At 43.0% G+C, this 21664-nt stretch overlaps 2 protein-coding genes across 2 annotated transcripts in view; both read left to right on the forward strand.

The window, feature by feature from the left end:
- The window catches only part of LOC133933466 (histone H4-like), a 744890-nt gene that overhangs the window by 416468 nt on the left and 306758 nt on the right, over positions 1 to 21664 (forward strand). The window lies entirely within an intron of this gene.
- Positions 16440 to 18024, forward strand: LOC133933452 (transcriptional regulator Myc-2-like). The gene is made up of 2 exons (XM_062380566.1): positions 16440 to 16712; positions 17065 to 18024. Exons 1-2 carry the CDS (start codon positions 16448 to 16450, stop codon positions 17721 to 17723), a joined length of 924 nt encoding a protein of 307 aa, XP_062236550.1. The 5' UTR covers positions 16440 to 16447; the 3' UTR covers positions 17724 to 18024.

A 21664-nucleotide genomic window follows, 5' to 3' on the forward strand; every position in this document is an offset into this window, starting at 1 on the left:
CATTTATTATTAACATAATAAAGTATAAAAACACAAGTTACTAAACAATCAAACTAACTAGGAGGTGTGTCAGTGTGTGTGTGAATGTAAATTAGCATGCTTTAAAGAATGCTCCCTAAGATAAGAGCCCCCCCCCCCCCCCTTCTTCTGAGGTTGCCTCACGGCACAGGGGGAAGGCTTAACTAGGTGAGATGCTATGCATGTCTGTGTGGATGTTAATCAGATAATGATAGTCAGGGACAAAGCCTGTGGCGAGCCTAACTATTAACCTTCCTTTAACTTATGCCTACAACGTCAGAGCATATATCAAACTTATAAGCACACACCGATCAAATAAACAGTCTTGCTTAGCGTAGTATAATTATTAAGCCCAGATTATGTTACCAGTCTGAGGGAAAGAGGAAAAGAATTTGCAGTTCTGTGACGTCTCCTGGCTTTGTGGTCATAGAGTTCTGCATTCGCGATTCTGTCGAGCCGTGTGCTCAGATGCTGGTTGAAGTTTTCCTGCAGGACATCGCGTCGCTACGAGGAGTTTGGTAGAGCTTGAAGGGCGAGGAGATTTCCTTGAAGGGTGAGCTGTGAGCTGCACCTCTGACCTCCGGTTGTGGGTTGGATAAGGAGGAAGGAAGCTGGATCAGCCAGGCCCCCCCTCCTTGGCGATGTAGGAGAAGAGAAGCTGGATAGCCTGCTGGCCTTCGAAGGATTGTAGAAAGAGAAAGATCTTGGGGAGACCTCTCCTTATATTGGCCCCGGTGACCTCACAGGTCTTGGACCAGAGTGACCAATAGGAGTTGACCCTTGTGGTTCTTGACACCTTTGTGTGACATTGCCCAGACCCCAGGACATGCAGCATCCTGTTACATCCTCTGGGAGACTGAGTTCCTTGTCTTTCTAAGATCAATGGAACCTGTGGCATCTTGGGGGATTGAGTCCACTCCAGCACATGCGGCATGTTTGTTACAAGTTTGACTGAAAGGAGGCCTGTGGTTTGCACAAAAACCATGTCCCAACACTGGTTTCATCCCCTGAAGATGACGTTGTCGAAGGAACCATGCCTTTCAAAATGTGTATACCCTTTACACGCTGTCCAGGTGTGGGGTAGCGGTAATGCTGCTCTGCTACCGCATTTGAATGGGTAAGGTAGCCCGCCACCAATGTTTTTGCAGAATCGCTCATATCCTTGGTGCTCGTCTCAAAGACTCTGCGTACCACCTTGCTGCTCACTGCCGGGACATTGAACTTTTTTTGCAACCGTGCAATGTCATTGGTGGTCCGCTGAACCCCCTTCCCTGTGGTGGAAAGGAAGAATAAATCTTTTGGATCCTCGACGTCCTCAATGTCCTCACCCCTCTTGCGTTTCCTGCCGGCTCTCTGGAAGACTGGCCGTGACCGTCTGTAGTAGATATCAAACCACTGTTGGACAAAAGAAAGGACATTGATGGGAGAAAAATACATTAATTATGTTACTTTCAGCTGTAACAGAAATTATCTCTAACAGGTTCAGGCAGGAATTGTGGTGAACTTACTTGCTCCTGCTCCTGTGAAAGCGCAAACGAGGCCAGTTGTGTTGCTGCAGTCTTGTGCTCCTTTACCGCAATCACCCAACGTGGATGACCCTTCTCCGGTGAAAGTTCTTTGAACCTTGATAACCACTCACTCACAGTCATGTTTTCCACCACACTCGGCCGTTGCATGTGTCCTAGAACCACAACAGCCTCAAGGTAGTACAACACAATCTGGTTATCGCTCGAATCCAATGTGGCAGGATTCTCTTCAGACAGTGCATCCAAACATGCCAAGAATCTATCCTTGGCCTCCACCAATACAGCATGACAGTCTTGTGTTGTCAACTGATTTTCGTTCAGCATCCACTCATGCCTATGAGAAAAAAAGAGTGTGATATGAGACATATGAATTATGAAGTCAGAAGTGAAACTCAGCTAATTGCACCAGTATCAAATGTGATGACAAATCACATTTCAGCAGGCAGAGAAAAGATTACCAGGTATTGACCATTTATATGGGTACAATGAAACAAACCTTTGGTTGAGGATCTCCTTCCTTGCTTTCTTGCCCAGTATCGGCATCATCTGGCTGAGGAGCTGAGTGAAACATTTGGCCTCTTCATGGAGCTGCTTATCCGTATTTATCAGGTTGGTTGTGTCCGTGTGGAATTTCAGGAATCTTTTCAAGCTCTTGAGGTAATTTATCTGTGTTCTCTTCTTCAGTGTAGCAGAGGATTTAGTGAGGAACGTTTTTATAGATACCGAGAGACATTTTCAACCTGAAAATAACAGACATGTTCAGTGACCTTGTAGCAATGACTGTTTTGCTTCATATAAATGCGTATAAAAGATTCTCAGAAAAAGTGTTAAACATTTATTGGTCCTTACCTCCTGTTTGTAATTTCGAATCTTTTTGTCTTTTTTCAGGTGCATGGCAACATCTTTGAGAAGTGGGTGGCTCAGAGGATGTCTGTTGTAAAGGCCTTTCTCATACATTTCTTGCGTGCTTTTTTGAGCAAACTTTCTTGTTCGAGTGCCAACAGGGGCCTCGTCAGCCATGTCACCCCCTTCATTGTTAGAAGTCGTTCTAGTGGATGGTCCAGCTTCAGCATCTGTATTGGATAGTGCCACGTATAACCATGTGGCGATTTTTCAGCTCCTCAACCAGTCTGTCAATAAGAAAACAAGATATTTGAAAATATCAGTATATAAAAATTCGTATCAAAAAAAAAAGGAGCAAGATAACGTTCTGTAAGCCACTTACCTTTGGATTGGAATCTTCATTTGACATGATTTCAGTGAGGTCTGAATAATTGAAAATTCTGCCTTCCTTAAGGATCTCGCTTGCTTCTTTCTTGGCATTTTCAACAATGGCTTGTATATCTTCCCTCGAGCCATCTTTCATGCATACCCTCGTCAAATGGACAGACAGGATATCTTGTGTTTTGGAACAAGCAGGACATAGCAAATAGTGCCTGTTTGGAGCTTTCTTGTAAAAGAAAAGAAAAAGCATGATTAACTTTTTTTAGTTTAACTCTACAGGCTATAAATAATTCCAAACATGTGGGTTAGGGTTAGGAAAACAGGAAAACATTAAAAATTCCTTACCATGGAGCCATTTGTCAAACTGAGATAGGTCAGTGAAGATGAAGCAATAACAATTGGTTTTGTTTGTATCCAGCAGTTGAGGGGAGGTTCTCCAGAATGAATTACAGCTGGAATCTATGACATTTGTTTGTTTGTATTCAGAAGATTCTCAAAAAAAGGTGTTTATTTTAAGGGAATACCATGCACCCTTTGTTTGAGGGTTCTCTTAAGAATTATCACTTTTATTTGATATGAATAGCAGGCCACCTTTGTTTGCACCCAGTATTTTGTTGTAGCTCCACCCATCAACATTCCCTGTCTCATCTGTGTATAAGTATTGGGCTTTCCAGCTGTAGTTCACTCTGGAGAACCTTTCCTCAACTGCTGGACTGGAGAATCATCCCTCAACTGCTGGATACAAACAAAACCAATTGTTATTGCTTCATCTTCACTGACCTATCTCAGTTTGACAAATGGCTCCAGGGTAAGAAATATTTAAAGTTTTCCTTAATAGCATGTATTAAAGTGGTGGGAGGTAAATTACTTAAGTAGATTTTTCACATATCTGTACTTTACTTGAGTATTTATTTTCCTGAACACAAATTTCTGTACTCTCTACTTATCTATTCTCAAAACTGGACGTGTCCAGTGATTTTTTTTTCCTAGCACTGTGCAGGTTGTTAACCAAAGAGGAAAACTATCCTATTTTTTGTGCCTAGAACTTGTTTCCTTTTGCTGACTTATCACAAGGGGTATTGTGTATCACTCCTGTTACTGATTAGAAAACGAAAGGTCCATGTTTAGTGATATTTACAGAATTGTTTAGCGGTTATACTGTGGTCTATAAGTGGTCTTAGGCAGACACAAGGGACACTTGTTTCTTACTATGTTCGTTCTTTGTTGTCCCTAGAAGCTCAGATGCACTAGTCCATTACTATTTGAACCTCAGCATCTGGGGGTTCAAAAGAGTATATGTATTTTTTTGTTATAATTTTTCAGTCAGTTGAAATAAATCCTGAGGAGAGCAATTTTGTTTTGTTTTGTGTCTGTATAGGCCCACTATAAAAAACACTTTGCATTTTAAATTTTGGTACTTGTACTTTTACTTTTGATACTTAAGTACATTTAATATGAGCTACTTTAAGACTTTTACTCAAGTCATTTTCCTACGGGTGACTTTTACTTTTACCGGAGTCACTTTCAGGTACGATATCTGTACTTTCACTCAAGTATGGCATTCAAGTACTTTATACACCACTGATGTATTACCATGTGTAACCATTGTACAACTTTTGTTGTAATGACATATGGATTAATGTATTTATTTTCTTTTTCCAGGAAATCAAGCAGACACTGGCTCCTCTGTCCAGTTTGTATGAAGACCCAAGAATCCCTAAGCTGTCACCTGCGCAGATCATGCATGAAGGAATCAGAAGAATCAGACAGAGAGGAGGTGGTTGAAAAGGCCAAGACTGATGTGTTGGACCTCCTGAAGACTAGACGGGCTTTTAGCTATAAAGTTCTTAGACGCATTATCTCATCTTCAAATCCACTCGAAAGACTGATTGTGGAGCTGAAAAGTCATCACATGTTGGTGACCGGAGAGCCTACACCTTTGCCCCAAGGGAATCCAAGGTTTGTCGCAGAAACTGGTGAGCCATCCGGAGAGGCAGGGTCATCTGACGTGGAATCTGCTAGCAGCGGTGAATTGTTTCAATGTAACCGGGAAACAGCTTACAAGGCCAGAACCTCATTGAAGAAAGCGAACGAAATGGGGATTCTGGAAAAGCATTCTATAGATCATCCACTGCTTCAGGGCTTTGCCGAACACCTACGGGTCAATTTGGAAAATACGAAGTACAAACAGGAGGTTGACTGTTTCTCGGTACCTTTATTATGCCGACCCTGTCGAACCATCCTTGAAGTTTGTCAGGGACAGAGAGAAGCTCTTAAGCTACACAAGAAAACAGTCGGAGGCAAACTACACGGCACAGACTTCAGTCAAGTACCTAAAGTGCTTGAAAAGGTTGGTACTTTTGTTTTATTACTATGTCAACAGTTTACACTATACACATAAAAACTTGTTATTGCATGTACATAACTTAACTTAAATCCATCTCCTTCCTCCTTACAGATTCTTGGATTACAACACTGCATTGACCAATCTGAGACAGGATGACAAGGCGCTCTGCAATGGCTGCGTTGATTTCGTGGATTACATTGGCTCTGTGCAGAGTATGCTTTCTAAGCAAGTGAGCAAAGAGATTGTATCAAAGAGGCATGCCATGTTCATGGATAAAGATGTTCTTAGTCCTCGTGACTGCTTGGCCATTTTTGAGAAAGCTGAGGAAGGATTTTTGAACATCATGAATCAACTTGGTGACTGCTCTACCCCCCCTCCCCCTGGCGGCTTCTCAGTGCACCTTTGTGCTGTACTATCTGGAGGCAATCGTCATACTGAAGCACTGTCAAAGGCCATGTGTGGTGGAGAACATGAAGGTGAGTGTTACTGTCCTCTATTGATAGATTTCCCTTGACAGTTTAGCCATTACATTTACTAACTCGCCGAATGGCTTGGGCGGAAACAAGAAGCGGAACATACAATCATATATGCAGCACATTTTGTGGTTGGAATTGCCCTGTCGAAGCAGGAGGAGGAGTGGTTTGAAAAGTACTACACAAGAGTGCGACCACAACACCTTGCTGCCAAAGGGAAACGCAAGCAGGATGAATGGAATGACAAGGATGGTGATGAATTTTTCTTTGTCTCCTCAACGGGGAAGAAAATCAACAACCCAACCGCTGACCTGGACCGCCTGCATGAAAAGCACAACCTCCCCCATGTGAACAGCCAGACTGTGCGGAGAACATTTGAGACGGAAGCTAACCGCTCGGATGAGCCAAAGAAGGCATTGGTGGCTGGCTACCTGGTCCATTCTGTCAACACAGCTGCAAAACACTATCGATCGAAAAATCGGGGGCCAGTTGTGGAGGGCGCTGATATATTGGCAAAGATGGTTGAGGCGTCAAGGTGAGCATATTTTATATTTGTCAAGACAATGCCTACATAGTCAAGCACACCATTATCTATATCGAACGCAGTTGTTTTTCTTCTAATCTCACTATTTTTCATTTTTATGTAGTGCCAGGCCTTCCGGAGAAGGCAACAGTCATGAGCCGTTTGGAGAAGGGCCTATTCATCCGTCTGATGAGTCTTCCAACCATGGTGACCATTGTGCTGACCTTTCATTGAAACAGCCAGTGATACATTTGCACAAGCTTCCAGGGGAAAATGAAAAGGTCAGGTTCCATGAGGCACTAAATCAACTCCTGAAAAAACACCCTGTTACACTGACTGGGAAACAGCCACAAGTGAAAGAGCGCAGGAATGTCTCTCAAGACTGGGAGCAGAAGCTTTACACACGCTGGCGGAAGATTCAGTTTGAAAAGCGTGTAAACCATACCCGTGGTGAGTACTTATTATTTAATTTTTTAGTATGTATTAATATTTATTTATATTTAACATTACTTTCAAGTAAGACCGATTGCACAAATCAAAGATTTCTATTATTGTATTCATGACTAACAAAACTTGTTATTTATTTTGACAGAACAATTCAGTCGGCGTATGCCAGCAAAAGACCGAGTCGACGCATGGGTACGAAAGCAGGGATGGAAGGGGATGACTGCCAACATAGGCAGTGTAGTTATCGACAACTGTGCTCCATCTGGATCTGTTGACCGTATCATGGACCGCAAACAGATTTAGACAATGGTGAAAACACAGCAGTGGAAAGGACTTTACATTCAGGATTTCAACGAAAGGGGCAGAGGGATCGTTACGACACGCACATTTATGGCTGGTGAGGTTGTCTGCGACTACCATGGAACTGTTAGCAGAAAGAAGGGCGAGGAAATTCACAAAATCACCAATGAAAAGGAGACTGGCTATATCTTCTTTTTCTGGAACAGCAAAGGACAGGCAATGTGCATTGATGCCCACTCAGAGACTTGTCATTGCCACCCTGGGATGCAGACGGTTGGCAGGCTGATCACTCCAAAAGAAAATCCAACATAAGGCCCATGCATTTTGCTGTTGACATGGATGGAGAAGAAAAGGATATCATCCTTTTCCTCGCAAACACGACTTTACTGGTGGATAGGGAAGTTATGTTTGACTATGGAGTCAACAAGAACTCTTTTAACAGAGAGGGTGCAAGTTTTGAATGGCTCGACGACTAGCAAATATTGTCTCTGTACTTTTAAAACAAAATTACAGTAAAGTGTTTTGATGCTAATACAAATAATTTGCTGTACTCTTCATCTTCTCATAATATTTCAACTCATTTTAAGCATTCAGTATGGGGGCCTGGCTGGCAGGGGGGCATTGTTGCAGACACCTGAGTGTTCATGTCACTGTCCTGCTTATTTTTTTAATTTTCAAGAATAAAAACAGTGTTCCAACTGTATATACGTCTTTACGTATTTATTTTAAGAAAAAAAATGTTTTCCATTATTGTACAATACAAAACAGTGTAAATAATGTCGACTTTTATAATTAATTTTGTACATTTGCATACACTGTTCGCCATATGCTGAAGAGGGATTTTCTTTTAAATGGAAAAATAACATTCATTTCGGTAAGTTAACTTTCTGGGAAGATGTGAGTGACCCAGACTCGTGACCTCAGATGCTTTTTTCTATTTTTAAACATTAATTCTAGAATTTCATCACTTGTGATGAAAAATCCACAGTGGATTGACTCCCACTTCATGCCCAGAAAAGTGCACTAAAATCGGCCTGGGAAGAGGGGCTGAAACCCTGGAACTGGCAGGCAACCCCTGTATATAATAAAATTCACTCCTCTATTCCTGGCTCCGTTCTCATGATGTGTCTGTCTCCCTCCCCTGCAGCTGGGGTCTTATCCATTTAATACATTTACAAATGTGTTAGACTCAAATTCACTTATTTGGGGAATCTCAACACGTCAGCTGACATTCCCAGGATAAGTGAATTTGATCTGAGGATCCTAAGATTGTACCCGAAAACCCAGTCGGGAAATGAAAGAATCATTTCTGTTTCCTTGACTGAGCCTATGCATCAGTCCTGATGCGTGGCCACGAGAAAATGAACGAATCTCTCTTTCAGAGGACTCGTTGCTCCCGAGTCCTTGTAGGGATTCGTTCAAAATGAACAAATTTTTCACGAACGACACATCACGAATGGGGTGACTGATCCTTATAGGTGAGGAGAGGCGGTGGTCTAGTGGCGGAAACTTGGACTAGAGAAGGTCTCTGGTTCGACTCCACGGAGAGACAACGAAAGACGAAACCTTGATTGATCCATCCAAAAATCCAAGAGTCTCCCTACCCTGTCTAGTGCCCCTGAGCAAGGCACCTTACTTCTATTTGCTGACAGTCTCTGAATTTTTCCAACGGACTTGTCATTCAGCCGGTGACATCAATTTCATCAGCTTTCTCATGCCCCTAGATTGGGGAAAAGTCTACTATTTCAAAATGAACTGCCACCGCCACCAGTTTCACCACTGCTCCTGTGGAAGTGCGAGAAAAAATAAGGTTTCAAAAGTTTAGTATGGCAAAGCTGGGTGAACCTTTTCCTATGTAGGGTGGAGATGACATAATTCTGGTCTGACACTTGCCACACAAAAAGAGGTAACCACAGGCAACAGAGCTAGTACCTGATCACCTGGACTTAAGATACAAGTCTCTGATCGCCTACGACACAAACTGACGCAACGCCTTCCTCACAGATTTTGCTGTAATGTTTCGCAAAGGATAGGCAGCAGGGTATCGAGTGGATTGACACATCACCGTCAGCAGGTACAAACTCCCATTCTTAGACTTTGAAAAAAGGGCCTACACAGTCTATCAGCAAGCGCTCAAATGGGGAGGATACTGCAGGATTAGGTGACAGCGGAACAAGCTTGCTAGTTTGGTTTGGTTTACCTGTTAACTGGCAAGCGTGACATGTTTTGATGTACACTGAAATATCGCTTTTTAACTGAGGCCAATAAAAATACCAAAACACTTGTTTGTACGTCTTACCTCATTTCAAGTTTGCAACACACCTGCTCTTAGAGGGCTAGGTATTACAATTTGAAATATTTCCTTACCAGAAACCCCTTGACCTTGAAGCACCCATTTTTTACCAACACCCCCTCTTGTAGGAAATACCCGTGGGCTGAACTGGACATTTCACTGGATGGGCGAGGCTGAGAGAGAAGCTCTGATAGAGAAGGATCGTCTTGCTGCTAGTTAATCAAATCACTACGAGAGACAGACAAAGGAACAATAGGCAGCGACACAACATATTCAGAAATAACTTTTTGTTCTCTTTATCAGTCTGTGCTCGGGTTACTGCACATGCTGGAAATACCTCTGGGTCAACAGGTCCCCTCATCACTGGGGTAGAACAACCTACCAGAGAAGGCAGTAGATCAGGCCATACTTTGTTTCCAGACAGATCACTCCCTAGGATGATCACCACTCCTGGAACCGGTAATGATGGCTGGTCTCCCATGGACACCTGTACCTTAACTAAAGCACAAGACAACAAAAAACGATGCCCTACCTGTGAGCACACACTGTAAAAGCAACGTCGTCTCTACATCAGTCCACTGGCCGTCTTGACTTAACCGCTCAAAAAGACAAAAGAAATTATCCACAGCCTTCTCACAATTTTTGTAGTTATCTTAAATTATAATCTACATCAAAAGTATCTGTGGAAAATGCTGGCGAAACTGGAGACAACTTAAGCTCTTTAATCAGCTCCAGTTCAACCTCACGCAGCCTAGTAGTTACCTTTAATCGTTCAAACTCCCATTCTTGCTCCCTTGCTTGAACTCACTCTTCATGGGCACGTGCTTCACTTTCCTGTTTCTTCTGTTCAAATGTTATGTCATCAAAGTCAGAAAGGAAAAAACTTGCCCTTTAACCTTGATCTAGCAGCTACTTCCTCTTCAGCAACAACCTCATCTCTGGAACTAACAGAAGGGGGAAACACTGGCAAAACACCAACCTGTCCTAACTGGGCTTTTAAAGTGGAGTGCATTACTTCCTTGCGAACCGTTTTAGGAAGCTCTATTTCACAATGCTCTGCAATTTTTAGCAACAGCTCCCTGGTACCTTTTCCTAGCACCTCCACACTTGGAAACTGCACAAAATCCTCCATGGTAGCCATCTTTTCAAAAGAACCAACCCATATATATATATATATATATATATATATATCTATCATCACCTTTGGAATACCTTTCCCCTGACTATCTGCCTAACCAATGCTAACTACCTTCTCTAGACCCTAGTCTTCATGCATTTCATGACAGGTGTTTTAAACACAAAACCAATGACCAGGTAAAGCCCCAGCTTTGCTGTTACTCACCAGACGGACATGGACGTGTACCCAAGACACAAAGTCAAGTCATGTTTATGCACAAAAATAACAAACGAAAATAACAAACCAACAGACCCCCAGAGAGAGATGCTGTTTCTTATTCCTACCAGGAAAGGTAACTCCAAAGGTAAATCCCTCTAATTAGTGCCTAATAATTAATGTAATTAGTCCCACCCATGTAAGCTCAAAGCACTACATTCACACTCTAAAGTTATCACACACCCTGGGCAACCAGTACATTATTCCAGGGGAAACTTAACCTACTAGAGGCCTATTACTTTCTCAGGACAGAAAAGAGTGAGAAACAAACCTGGACCGGATACCGGACGAGCCCCCACTTGTTACACCTTGGCTTATGTGTGCAACAAGAAACACTGAATGGCACAAAGCCCCGACGCCTGTGTGTGTGTGTGTGCCGTCCGCGACACACACAACACTGTTCAGGAAGCCACTGCAGAGGGCTTTTTTACTGCTCAGCCTTAAAATAGATGCGGACGTTAAAACATTGGGCGCGCCACACAGTTTGATAACCACTGCTCTATACAGTGGATCCCCCCCCTTGTCCGTTCCATTTTGGAGTCCCAGAGATTAACTGTCCCCCGCACCCCCTCTCCTTCCCCACACAGTATCAAGCAGAGGCGATGCAGTTGCAGGGAGCGCCAATTTGCCAATTCCCCACACAGTGATATGATAGATAATAGAAAACCGCTTCGCAGGTCAGATTACTTTTTTTTTTTTAAATGCCCGTGCCGCCCCCCACGTGACCTGACAAGGAGCCGCCCCGGGCAGCTGCCCGGTTCGCCCGTGTCCAAAACCGCCACTGTCTACCATTACGGTTAGCTCCCTCTCATTGTTTGAGCAGCTCTTGCTCTGCGTTAACTCCGTGCCTCTTCCGCTGTCACCTCCGTGGGTCACAGCGTTTCCACTCACCCGCTCCGTGCTTGCCTCCGCCACTGTCGCGAGGTACACTTCCAAACAGGCACAACGCTAACGTCCGGTTGGATTTACACATAAGAAGAATAGGGTAGAAGTATCTAGAGTAAAATAAAAAAGCTGGGATGTGGTGGTAGATCTGGTGAAGGGGAGAGCCCAGTGTGCAGCCCTCTTAAATACTGGTCACCACAGGTGTGCCATATCACTGCTGATTACTAAGGTCTGACTCCGCCTACAGGAACCTGAAACACACACAAGCACAACACCACGGCAGGACAACTCCAGGTTTGTCACACAATATTATGATAAAATTGCACCTTAATTTTTCCGAACATTTCCCCTGATTTATTTACATGTAGGTATTGTGGGTGGAATCATTCGCTCACAGACACACCACTCTGAACACGCCCATTGAGGTCGTCAGAGTGAGATGGCAAGAGCAGTGAAAGAAGCCAAACTTAAGTGTCTATTTCACAGGTAAAATAAGTTTCTACGTCAATGTATTGTCCGTTTTTCGTTTAATAGAAAAATAGAGTATATTATTTTTAGCAGTCCCCTGACAGCTTTTGCTGTTTGGGGGAAATTTCGATTTTTTTTCTTAAAAGACGGACAGCACGGCAACAAACGGGAAGGAGCAGACAGCCGTAAAAACAATCAGGGACAGAGCAAGAGGAGAAGATGAAGTGAAGGACGGACAACAAGAGAAAGAAAACAGACAGGAAAATGCCAGTGAGAGGCCACACGGACCAAACAAGTCCACCGCTGGTGAAACGAGGCACAGAGGAAAGAGAACAGCGCAGTACAACAAAGAGCTGACGGTGGAAGTGGAGGTGGAGGGACCAGAGAACGTGACAATGATGGATGTATTAAAGGAGGCGAAGAAACAATGTAGATACGTGGTGGGTTGCAGAGTGAGAGTAGAGAAGACTTTTGAAAATTAAATTGAAAGACAAAGAAAAGGGGGAAGGAGAAAGTAATGGACGGAGCGCGAGTTAAAGGAGCGCTGATATATACTCGCCAGAGACATAACAAACGATGATATGGTGGTGTCGTTCATAAACCTGCCAGGGTACATGGAGGACATCACAATCATTTTACAGCTGGCAGAGTGGGGACTGAGGCCGGCGTCAATGATAAAAGATAGAGATGGAGGAGAGAGGCGAGCAGCAAAGCGGGGACGAGGAGCAGCTGGAGGAGGACGAGGAGGAACAGGACGGAGAGCAGGGGAGCACGATGGAAGAGGAGGAGGAGACACTCAGGAAAAGAGAAACGGAGGGAGGAAAGCAGCAAAGCGAGCTTGAAGGGTGAGCTGCTGAAAGGTGAAAATATAAAAAGAAAGGCAGAGAAAGTATGATGGGGAGAAAGAATGACAGTATGTATGAGGAAGACATGGGTAGGAGGAGGTGGGAGAGTCTGAAAGGACAAATAAACGAGCTGAGTAGGAATTATAGCAGAGGTAGAAATAGAGAGAGAAAGGGAGAGGAGGTTAAAGGAAGAGCTAGCTAGAGAAATAAAAAGGGTCAGAAAGGGAAGCAAGCTATGATCTAGAGGAGTAGATCAGGATTAAAGACAATTTGAAGGAAATGGAACAGAAAAAGTGTGAGGGAGCGATAGTTAGAAGCAGGGCGAGATATGAACAGGGTTTTTTTAAGATTAGAAAGAATAAAGCAGAATATTCATTATTTAGAACTAGTGGAGGGGAAGGATGGAGAGAAGATCACAGATTTTGTGGGGGTATTGAAAGGGTACAAGGATTGAATAGGGATTTATTCAGGAAAGAAGGATCGATGAAAAGAGTAGCAGCCGGGTTATGGATAAGGTGAAAGCTAGGGTGAGTGATGATGATAGGGGGATGTGCGAAAGAGAGATAGGGGCGAAAGGAATAGAGACAGTGGGTTAGGAAGGAACAAAAGTCCAGGTACAGATGGGATAATAGGAGAATTTACATTGAGTTTAGAGAGGAACTGGTACCAGTGTTCAAGCTGGTCTCATCAAAATTTCTCTGAAATAAAACTAAAAGTAATCCACTAAAAATCTGTGTGAATTCGACATAATCTTCTGTCAGACGGTTTGTCTGATATTTTGTTGTTAGTTTACTTTTAATTGATTCATTTTGTTGTTATGGTTGTTACTATGGACGCTTCCCTCGCTGCCACCATAGGCCGGCACTCACATATAAGAAAACGCAGTTTAAAACTCCCAAACCGGGACCATTGTGTTATAGATGCGCAGGACGTTGACGGGAACGTTGTGCTGGAACGAGTGAGCGTCCTGGAGCTCTTTGAAAAACGTATCCTTAGCATTACAGCTAACCGCTAGCAGGGGCGTGTTGGTCTGTTCAGCCTCAAAGCCATTGGCTAGCAACGGACAGGGAAATGAGTGATTGACAGCAGGCACGTGCACAGACATTTTGGTATTATGCTCAAACCCCAGAGAAGGGCACCAATCGCCCAAATTATTTATGAATTTAAAAACAATAATAATAAATAAAAAACACAGTATGATGTTTTCAACTCATATATTTATTTTTGTTAACAAACTAACTCAAATTATCAAATTGAATAAATAAATGAATAACAGGCAAAAACAGACAAAACACTCTGACAGAGTTGAAGCATAAGCAGCATTACACTAATAATATACCACAATATACCTCACCAGACTGTCATGTAGCTCAACTTAAGACCTACCTTTCATTTCAATAATTACGATTTTAAATGAAACAAAACTAGTGAACTTGTCTAATGTGTAGAACAGTACAACTTCCTTTAAATTCTCTGCCTGTCTCTCTGTCTGTCTGCTTGTCTGTATCCCTCTCTCTCTCTCTCTCCATTAAACATGACACACGTCAGTAAGCATCTGGACAAGGATTTGAAATCACGGATCTCGTGAGTTTTTTGTTTGTTTATTTTTTAGGAAACGTCGGACCAGTTGCGACGTAATGTTTTCAAAGCGGCGCTAATGTTGAGGTTAATTTATCACCAAACAACGTCGGGGGATCTAACAAACAGCGTTATTACCTGTTTGACTGATGCTGCGGGTCAGAGAAGAAGTGGCTGCAGCCGATTGACGCTCAGCTGCATGAGGTAGAGGAGGAGGAGGAGGAGGAGGAGGAGGGAGGGGCACGGCGGGGGCTTGTGAGCGCCGCGGAGCATGTCGGGGCGAAATTCTCACAAGAACTCCAATAAATGCCCCGTCAGATATCAAAACACATTTGGGGGGAATTGATGACAGAGACTCATTTTTATTCTTAAATATTGATGAATAAAGAAAAAACTGGGCTCCAGCAGAAAGGGGCACTTTTCTCATCCAGGGCAAAAGGACCAGTGATTGAGCACCACTAGGGGTCTATCTGTGCACGAGCCTGATTGACAGGCTTGCTGGCCAACACCATATCATTCTGACATGTCCTATCAGAGAGAGATGCAAGCTCATAGGCTAGCAATAGCCGTGACAGCGTAACACCACGTGGTGTCTTGTTTACCTTTTTTTTATAGGGTTACGTAACTTTACTAACGCCAGAACCTGCTAAAGCCCTATGTACGCGCTGGAACCTATGTATTACTATAAGTAATTGTTATTTAGATTCTGATTGAAACCGGGAAAATTAGGTAGTGAATTGAAAACATTGAGTGTTTTATAGATATCTAGATCAGCAAACCGGAACATGCCCGGATAAACTGGGACGTCTGGTCTCGGTGCTGCCGAACATCCGCCTGGAATTATTCACCTCCCTGAGTTTTAGAGGTTTTCTTCTTTCTACCGAGTCAGGACGCCGAATGGCGGAAAACAGCAGAGAGAGGGTTCGACCGTCCCAGGAGAAGAGAGGGAAGAGCTGGGATATGTCACAACGGTAGTTAGCTAAAGAGGAGACAACGTGAGAGCAAACAAAGTGTATGTTTTTACTCTGCAAATTAGCAACGATTCTCATCTACTATTCGAAACGCTTCGTCAACATGTCGCGCGATGGCGCTGCAGATGTTGTGTGGGTTCAACTCCACCGACTGAGAATGCAAACGAGTGAGAACGCATCACTCGCCCGACGGTCACTCTCATCGTTGACAAGTGAGTAAGTTGTTTATCGTTAACTGCAAATGAAACTTAAAGCAAAACTCAGCTCCATGAAAGTGATTCATCAATGCGACAGTCTGCATGTATTGATTATTCAAATTCTATTTGCACTGGCTGCTCGTTTAATTACAACCCTCCACTGTGCATGTCTCCATCACGTGCACACTACAGAAGGGTTAATTAGATATGCTGTAGGTAATAATAGGTGGTCAGGTAAGTTACGAAAATATGTTAGCATGCTGATTGAGGATTATTCATCTGTTCATCTAGCCTATTTCTATTCAATTAACCATCATTTGTAAAATATTTTTAAAGTAGATTCCAATTGATCAGCTATTTACATCTCTGACATTGCTGTAGTGTTTTTACAAACTTTTTTCTCATCTTATTCTACAGAACAATGCCACGTGCACATTTCAGCCCAGCCAATGTAGAAGGAAAGGCTGTGTAAATTTGCAAATACTGTGCAAAGACCTATGTTAAGAATGACACAAAGATGCAGAAGCATGAAGTCAAGTGCCCAAAGTTTCCTCAGGGCTCAAATCAGCCTATGACAAAACAAAATGTTTATATTAATGTCTGTATATGACAAGGTAAATACAGTTAGTATAGATTACCCACACAATTTCCAGTTTATTCCTGTTAATTCCCATGGAAAGTTTCCAACTTTGAATATTTCCGGAATTTTCAACCCTAATCCTGATCACTATTTGCAGCTGCAAGTTGTTAATAACTGTTAATTAGTTCATAGGTGTTTTATAGCAACCTAGGTTTTGTCTGTTTCCCCTCAGATTGCTCTATCTGTGATGTTGCTGACACTTTGCGCTGCCTCCAGGTTCACTGCCTGGCAGCTGTATGAAGCCGAACATCTGTATAAACAAGCTCTAACCACTCGTCCTTTGTTGTCTTTCCCAGCAGAGACAGGACGAGGACGCATCATGCCGCTGGATTCAAGTAAAAACTATGACCTGGACTACGACTCCCTGCAGCCGTATTTCTACTCTGACAACGAGGATGACGCGGTGAACCAGAGCATCGTCTGCGGCGCTGACTCCATCATCATCCAGGACTGCATGTGGAGCGGCTTCTCCGCCGCGGCCAAGCTGGAGAAGGTGGTGTCCGAGCGGCTCGCCTCCCTGCACGCCGCGCGCAAGGACCTGGGGCCGGACACGGCGCCCAACAGCAGCAGCTGTAGTGAATCAGGTGGGTGGTGAACGTCTCGCCGTGCAGGCCCACCCCTCTGTGCTGCTTCCCTCTGAGCGTGCATGTGGCTGTGCATCACACACACACACATCTCCATCACAACCGCTGATGAGGAGGAGCAGAGCCTCAGTATTGTTTTGATGCATGCAGTCTGCAGACAGGCGGTAGAGCCATGCTGCCATGTCATGTTGTAGACAGCTGTAAGATCAGCAAGATGCATGTTAAGCAATCCACTCCTATGCGGGGTAGGGTTAGCCCCCCCCCCCCCCCCCCCCCCACTGCTGTGACATACATTTAAGTCAGGAATGCTGGTGCTGGAGCAGAGTGTTTCTTTTTTCTTTTTCTTTTGCAGAGGATGAGAATGGAGACGAGGATCATGATGAGGAGGAAGAGGAGGACCAGGAGGAAGAGGAGGGGATTGACGTGGTCCCAGTGGAGAAGAGGCAGGCGGTGAAACGGTGCTACCCAAGTCCGCTGGAGACAAGGCCCCCCAGCCCGCTCGTGCTGAAGAGGTTTGACGTCTCCACCCACAAGCATGATTACACTGCCCATCCATCCATGAGGCAGAAGCAGCCGGCTGTCAGGAGGCTGAAGCTGGAGAGCAGCAGCAGCAGCAGCAGCAGCAGCAGCAGCAGCAGCAGCGGTGGAGGAGGAGGTGGAGGCAGCAGCGGCCACAGCAGGGTCCTCAAACAGACCAGCAGCATCCGCAAGTGTCTGAGCCCCCGGACGTCAGACACCGAGGACAATGACAAGAGAAGGATTGGAGGAGCCTTTCGGGAGCGCCAGAGGAGGCTGAAGCTCAAGTTGAGCCTTGTCGCGCTGCGGGACGAGATCCCCGAGGTGGCCAACAACAAGAAGGCGGCGAAGGCGGTGATCCTGAAGAAGGCGACAGAGTGTATCTACAGCATGCAGTCAGACGAGCAGAGACTCCTCACACACAAAGAGCAGCTGCGGAGGAGAAGTGAACTTTTAAAGCAGAGACTGGCACAGATGCAGGGCTGCCATGCTTGAAGTCTGAATCAAGACTTTTTGGCCTTTTGTTTGTTATGCAAGTTCAAGACTTGGGGGTTGTACAGTTCTTGTTGCATGGAAATTAAAAAACGGATTAAGTTGTTTTGAAATCTCGTTTGATTTCGAAGTTAAAACTGCCTCAATAGATATTATAGGTGGATTCAATGTTTAAAAGTTTATTTTTATTAATAAAATATTAAAAATAGGGCCGTCTCGTTGGGGGTCCAAACTAAAATATACATTTTTATATATAATTTATATTTCCTAAGAAAATTTATTTTTGGATCTCAATTGTCTGGATGTTCAGACCCAGTGTTTGCTTTATCCATTATGTGCATAGATTATTTTTGAAATATAAAAAATGTTTCCTCTTGAAATTGTGTCCTTGTTCTTGCAGTGAAAACACACACACACACACACACACACACACACACACACACATTCCATCACAGGTTCTGCTATGAGTAGATGTAGGTTCAAAATAGCTCAAGGTACATGTTGGAGGTGGAGTGTGGGTACAACAGAGAGAGGAGACAAACCACCTCCATGATAAAAGCATCATGAATGACGTCCAGTTCTGATTAACAGGTTAATGTGGTGATGCAGTTTTGATGCAGGGTCTCGAAGACCATCAGGTCATTTGGCCACCTTACCTGTTTTTAGAAGAGCCTGTTAATAAAGGCATTGCATTATAATAAACAACCATATCCCTCCTTTGTTTCCTGGTTAATTTATTCAGATACAAAATAAATATACCAGAAACAGTTGAAACGTATTTGGTGTTACACAAAACTAATGTCTCACAGGATTTACCTCTTGACCATTGAGAGCTTCAGGTCACTGGACTGAAATAGCTTGTATGACAGATCTGTCAAATCATTTGAAGTCAAGTCTCAGATTCATAAGAACACAGATGTAGTGTTTGAAAGATAAACAGGTTGCTTTCTTAAGTGCAGAGTCATGATAGAACTCAAATAATATAGGATTTTATCAAAATAAACAGGTTTACATTTTTTAAAGAGTCAAATAAACCTTCCTCCTCGAACTTAGCTGCTGTGTCTGATTCTGATCAATGATCACTTCATGTCATGTTTAATATGAAACACAACATAATTGTGGGGCAGGAAAGTTGAACAGGTTTTTTTAAAGTTGCATTCATAAGTGCAGCATCATAATAAAACCCAATGTATGATATTAACCTCTCAAACCAAACCAGGTGAAGTTCACATTCTTAGTTTAAACATACCTGCTGCTTTGATTCTGATCATTAATCACTTCATGCTACGTCTCAGATGAAATTTGCAGCAAAGTAAAACATGTTGGTTTACAGTTACATGTATCAGTGCAGCATCTTCATGAAAATCAAAAAGTGTAAAAATAATATATGAAATATAGATACCAGGCTGAACCTACATCCCTAAACCTTCCTGCTCCAACACACCTGCTGATTCTGATCAATAATCAATTAATTCCGTTGCAGCATCTTGATAAAACTCAAATATTACATGAACTCAATCATAAATATCAAGTATTATTATAAGTATACTTCTGATTGTGATCACTTTAGGTCATGTCTCATGTAAAAGGTTGAACTTCTGCTTGGTGACTTGGATCTCATTGGAGACTTTTTTCATCTAAGTGAGGAGAAAGGATGAGGAGAAAGGATGAAGAGAAACAATGAGGAGAAACAATCAGGAGAAATGATGAGGAGAAACGATGAGGAGAAACGATCAGGAGAAATGATGAGGAGAAACGATGAGGAGAAACGATCAAGAGAAAAGATCAGGAGAAACTTTGAGGAGAAACAATCAGGAGAAACAATCAGGAGAAATGATAGGAGAAACTTTGAGGAGAAACAATGAGGAGAAACGATCAGGAGAAATGATTGGAGGAACGATCAGGGGAAAAGATCAGGAGAAACGATCAGGAGAGACGATGAGGAGAAACGATGAGGAGAAACGATGAGAAGAAACGATGAGGAGAAACGATCAGAACAAACGATCAGGAGAAACGATGAGGGGAAACGATGAGAAGAAACAATGAGGAGAAACGATCAGAACAAATGATCAGGAGAAACGATGAGGAGAGACGATGAGGAGAAACGATGAGGAGAAACGATGAGGAGAAACGATGAGGAGAAACGATCAGAACAAACGATCAGGAGAAACGATGAGGAGAATTGATCAGGAGAAACGATGAGGAGAAACGATGAGGAGAAACTATGAATAGAAACAATCAGGAGAAACGATGCTCTATGGTGCTGGTAGTTCTAGAGTCCCTGTGCATCCTCCTCTGCTTGTATAAGGGTGACCTAGATCTTCCTTTCCTATGGATGAGCTGTCATTCAGGGATTTCTCTTTTTCCAACTGTTGTTGGGTCTCCAGCAGGTCATTGCAGGCCTGGACTCTCCACCCTTGTTCATATTGAGCGTTGTCCCTCTCGTGGTTCAACAGGTCTTTCAGATGTATGATCTCTTTTTTTTGCCCTGGTACTCATTCCTGGTGTATCAATATTTCTCTCTCTCTCTCTCTTTTCAGAATTCAACTTGAATCGTGACATGGTGGGACAACTTGCTCTTTCTTCCTGGGGTTGAATCAGGTTGAATCAACAGTAATCTTGCTGTTTGATTCTGTCGTTGAGCAGATGCCTGATATTGTTTATCAAAAATCTTTCTCTCTCAAAGCTGTGAGATGCTCAGAATGATCAAACGCTAGTTTATAGGCAATGATTAAGTCAAGAGCTGCATGACACATCAAAGACACACAATGTCTTTAATCTTAGAGTATTCAATTCTTCTTTGATGTTGTTTGCATTGTTTACATTCTAAACAAAAATCTGTAATTCAAATTTAAACATTTAAAGATGCTTCCCTTTTAATATTGAAAACATGGTTAATTGATCCTTAAGTGATTGACAGGCCTAGCAAACCTTACACACCGTTTTTGATCAATGATCAATTGAAATGTTGATGTCACTCCTTGTTTTGCTGAGATCAGCTTCTTCTTCAGTGACTCTATAACAAGTGTGCTGCATCAAAATACACATCCATATATTTACACCTCAACTCTCTGTGAGGTGCACTGAGCTCTGAGTCAGGCCAAAGTGCAGATGACCTACAGTCAGCCCAGTATCTGAAGGCATCCTGTACAGACAGAGATGAAGTGCTAACTAACTGCTTTTTCCCCCCGTTTATTTCATAATACGTATTTGATAATTAATATCCAATATTATATTAAATCAGAACTGGACGTCATTCATGATGCTTTTATCATGGAGGTGGTTTGTCTCCTCTCTCTGTTGTACCCACACTCCACCTCCAACATGTACCTGGAGCTCGTATGAACGTACAGCTGCTCATAGCAGAACCTGTGATGGAATGTGTGTGTGTGTGTGTTTTCACTGCAAGAACAAGGACACAAATTCAAGAGGAACATTTTTTATATTTCAAAAAGAAGCTATGAACATAATAAAAAAAATCAAACACTTGGTCTGAACATCCAGACAATTGAGATCCCAAAAAATTATTTTTAGGAAATATAAATTATATATAAAAACATAAACATTTATACTTTTGTTTGGACCCCCAACAGGACGGCCCTATTTTTAATTCTTTATTAATAAAAATAAACTTTGAAATATTTAAATCGACCCATAACTTCTATTGAGGCAGTTTTAACTTCGAAATCAAATGAGATTTCAAAACAGCATTTGGATGCAACAAGAACTTTACACCCCCCAAGTCTTGAACTTGCCTAAAAAACAAAAGGCCAAAAAGTCTTGATTCAGACTTCAAGCACGGCAGCCCTGCATCTGTGCCAGTCTCTGCTTTAAAAGTTCACTTCTCCTCCGCAGCTGCTCTTTGTGTGTGAGGAGTCTCTGCTCGTCTGACTGCATGCTGTAGATACACTCTGTCGCCTTCTTCAGGATCACAGACTTCGCCG

Source organism: Platichthys flesus, chromosome 22 (genome assembly GCF_949316205.1).
Source record: "Platichthys flesus chromosome 22, fPlaFle2.1, whole genome shotgun sequence".
Lineage (NCBI taxonomy): Eukaryota > Metazoa > Chordata > Actinopteri > Pleuronectiformes > Pleuronectidae > Platichthys > Platichthys flesus.

What these genes read in the sequence shown, in the direction of transcription:
- LOC133933452 (XM_062380566.1), top strand. Translation starts at nt 16,448, where the DNA reads ATGCCGCTGGATTCAAGTAAAAACTATGACCTGGACTACGACTCCCTG. An exon ending in CAGCAGCTGTAGTGAATCAG is followed by an intron (nt 16,713 to 17,064) that starts GTGGGTGGTGAA and finishes TTTCTTTTGCAG; the next exon opens with AGGATGAGAATGGAGACGAG.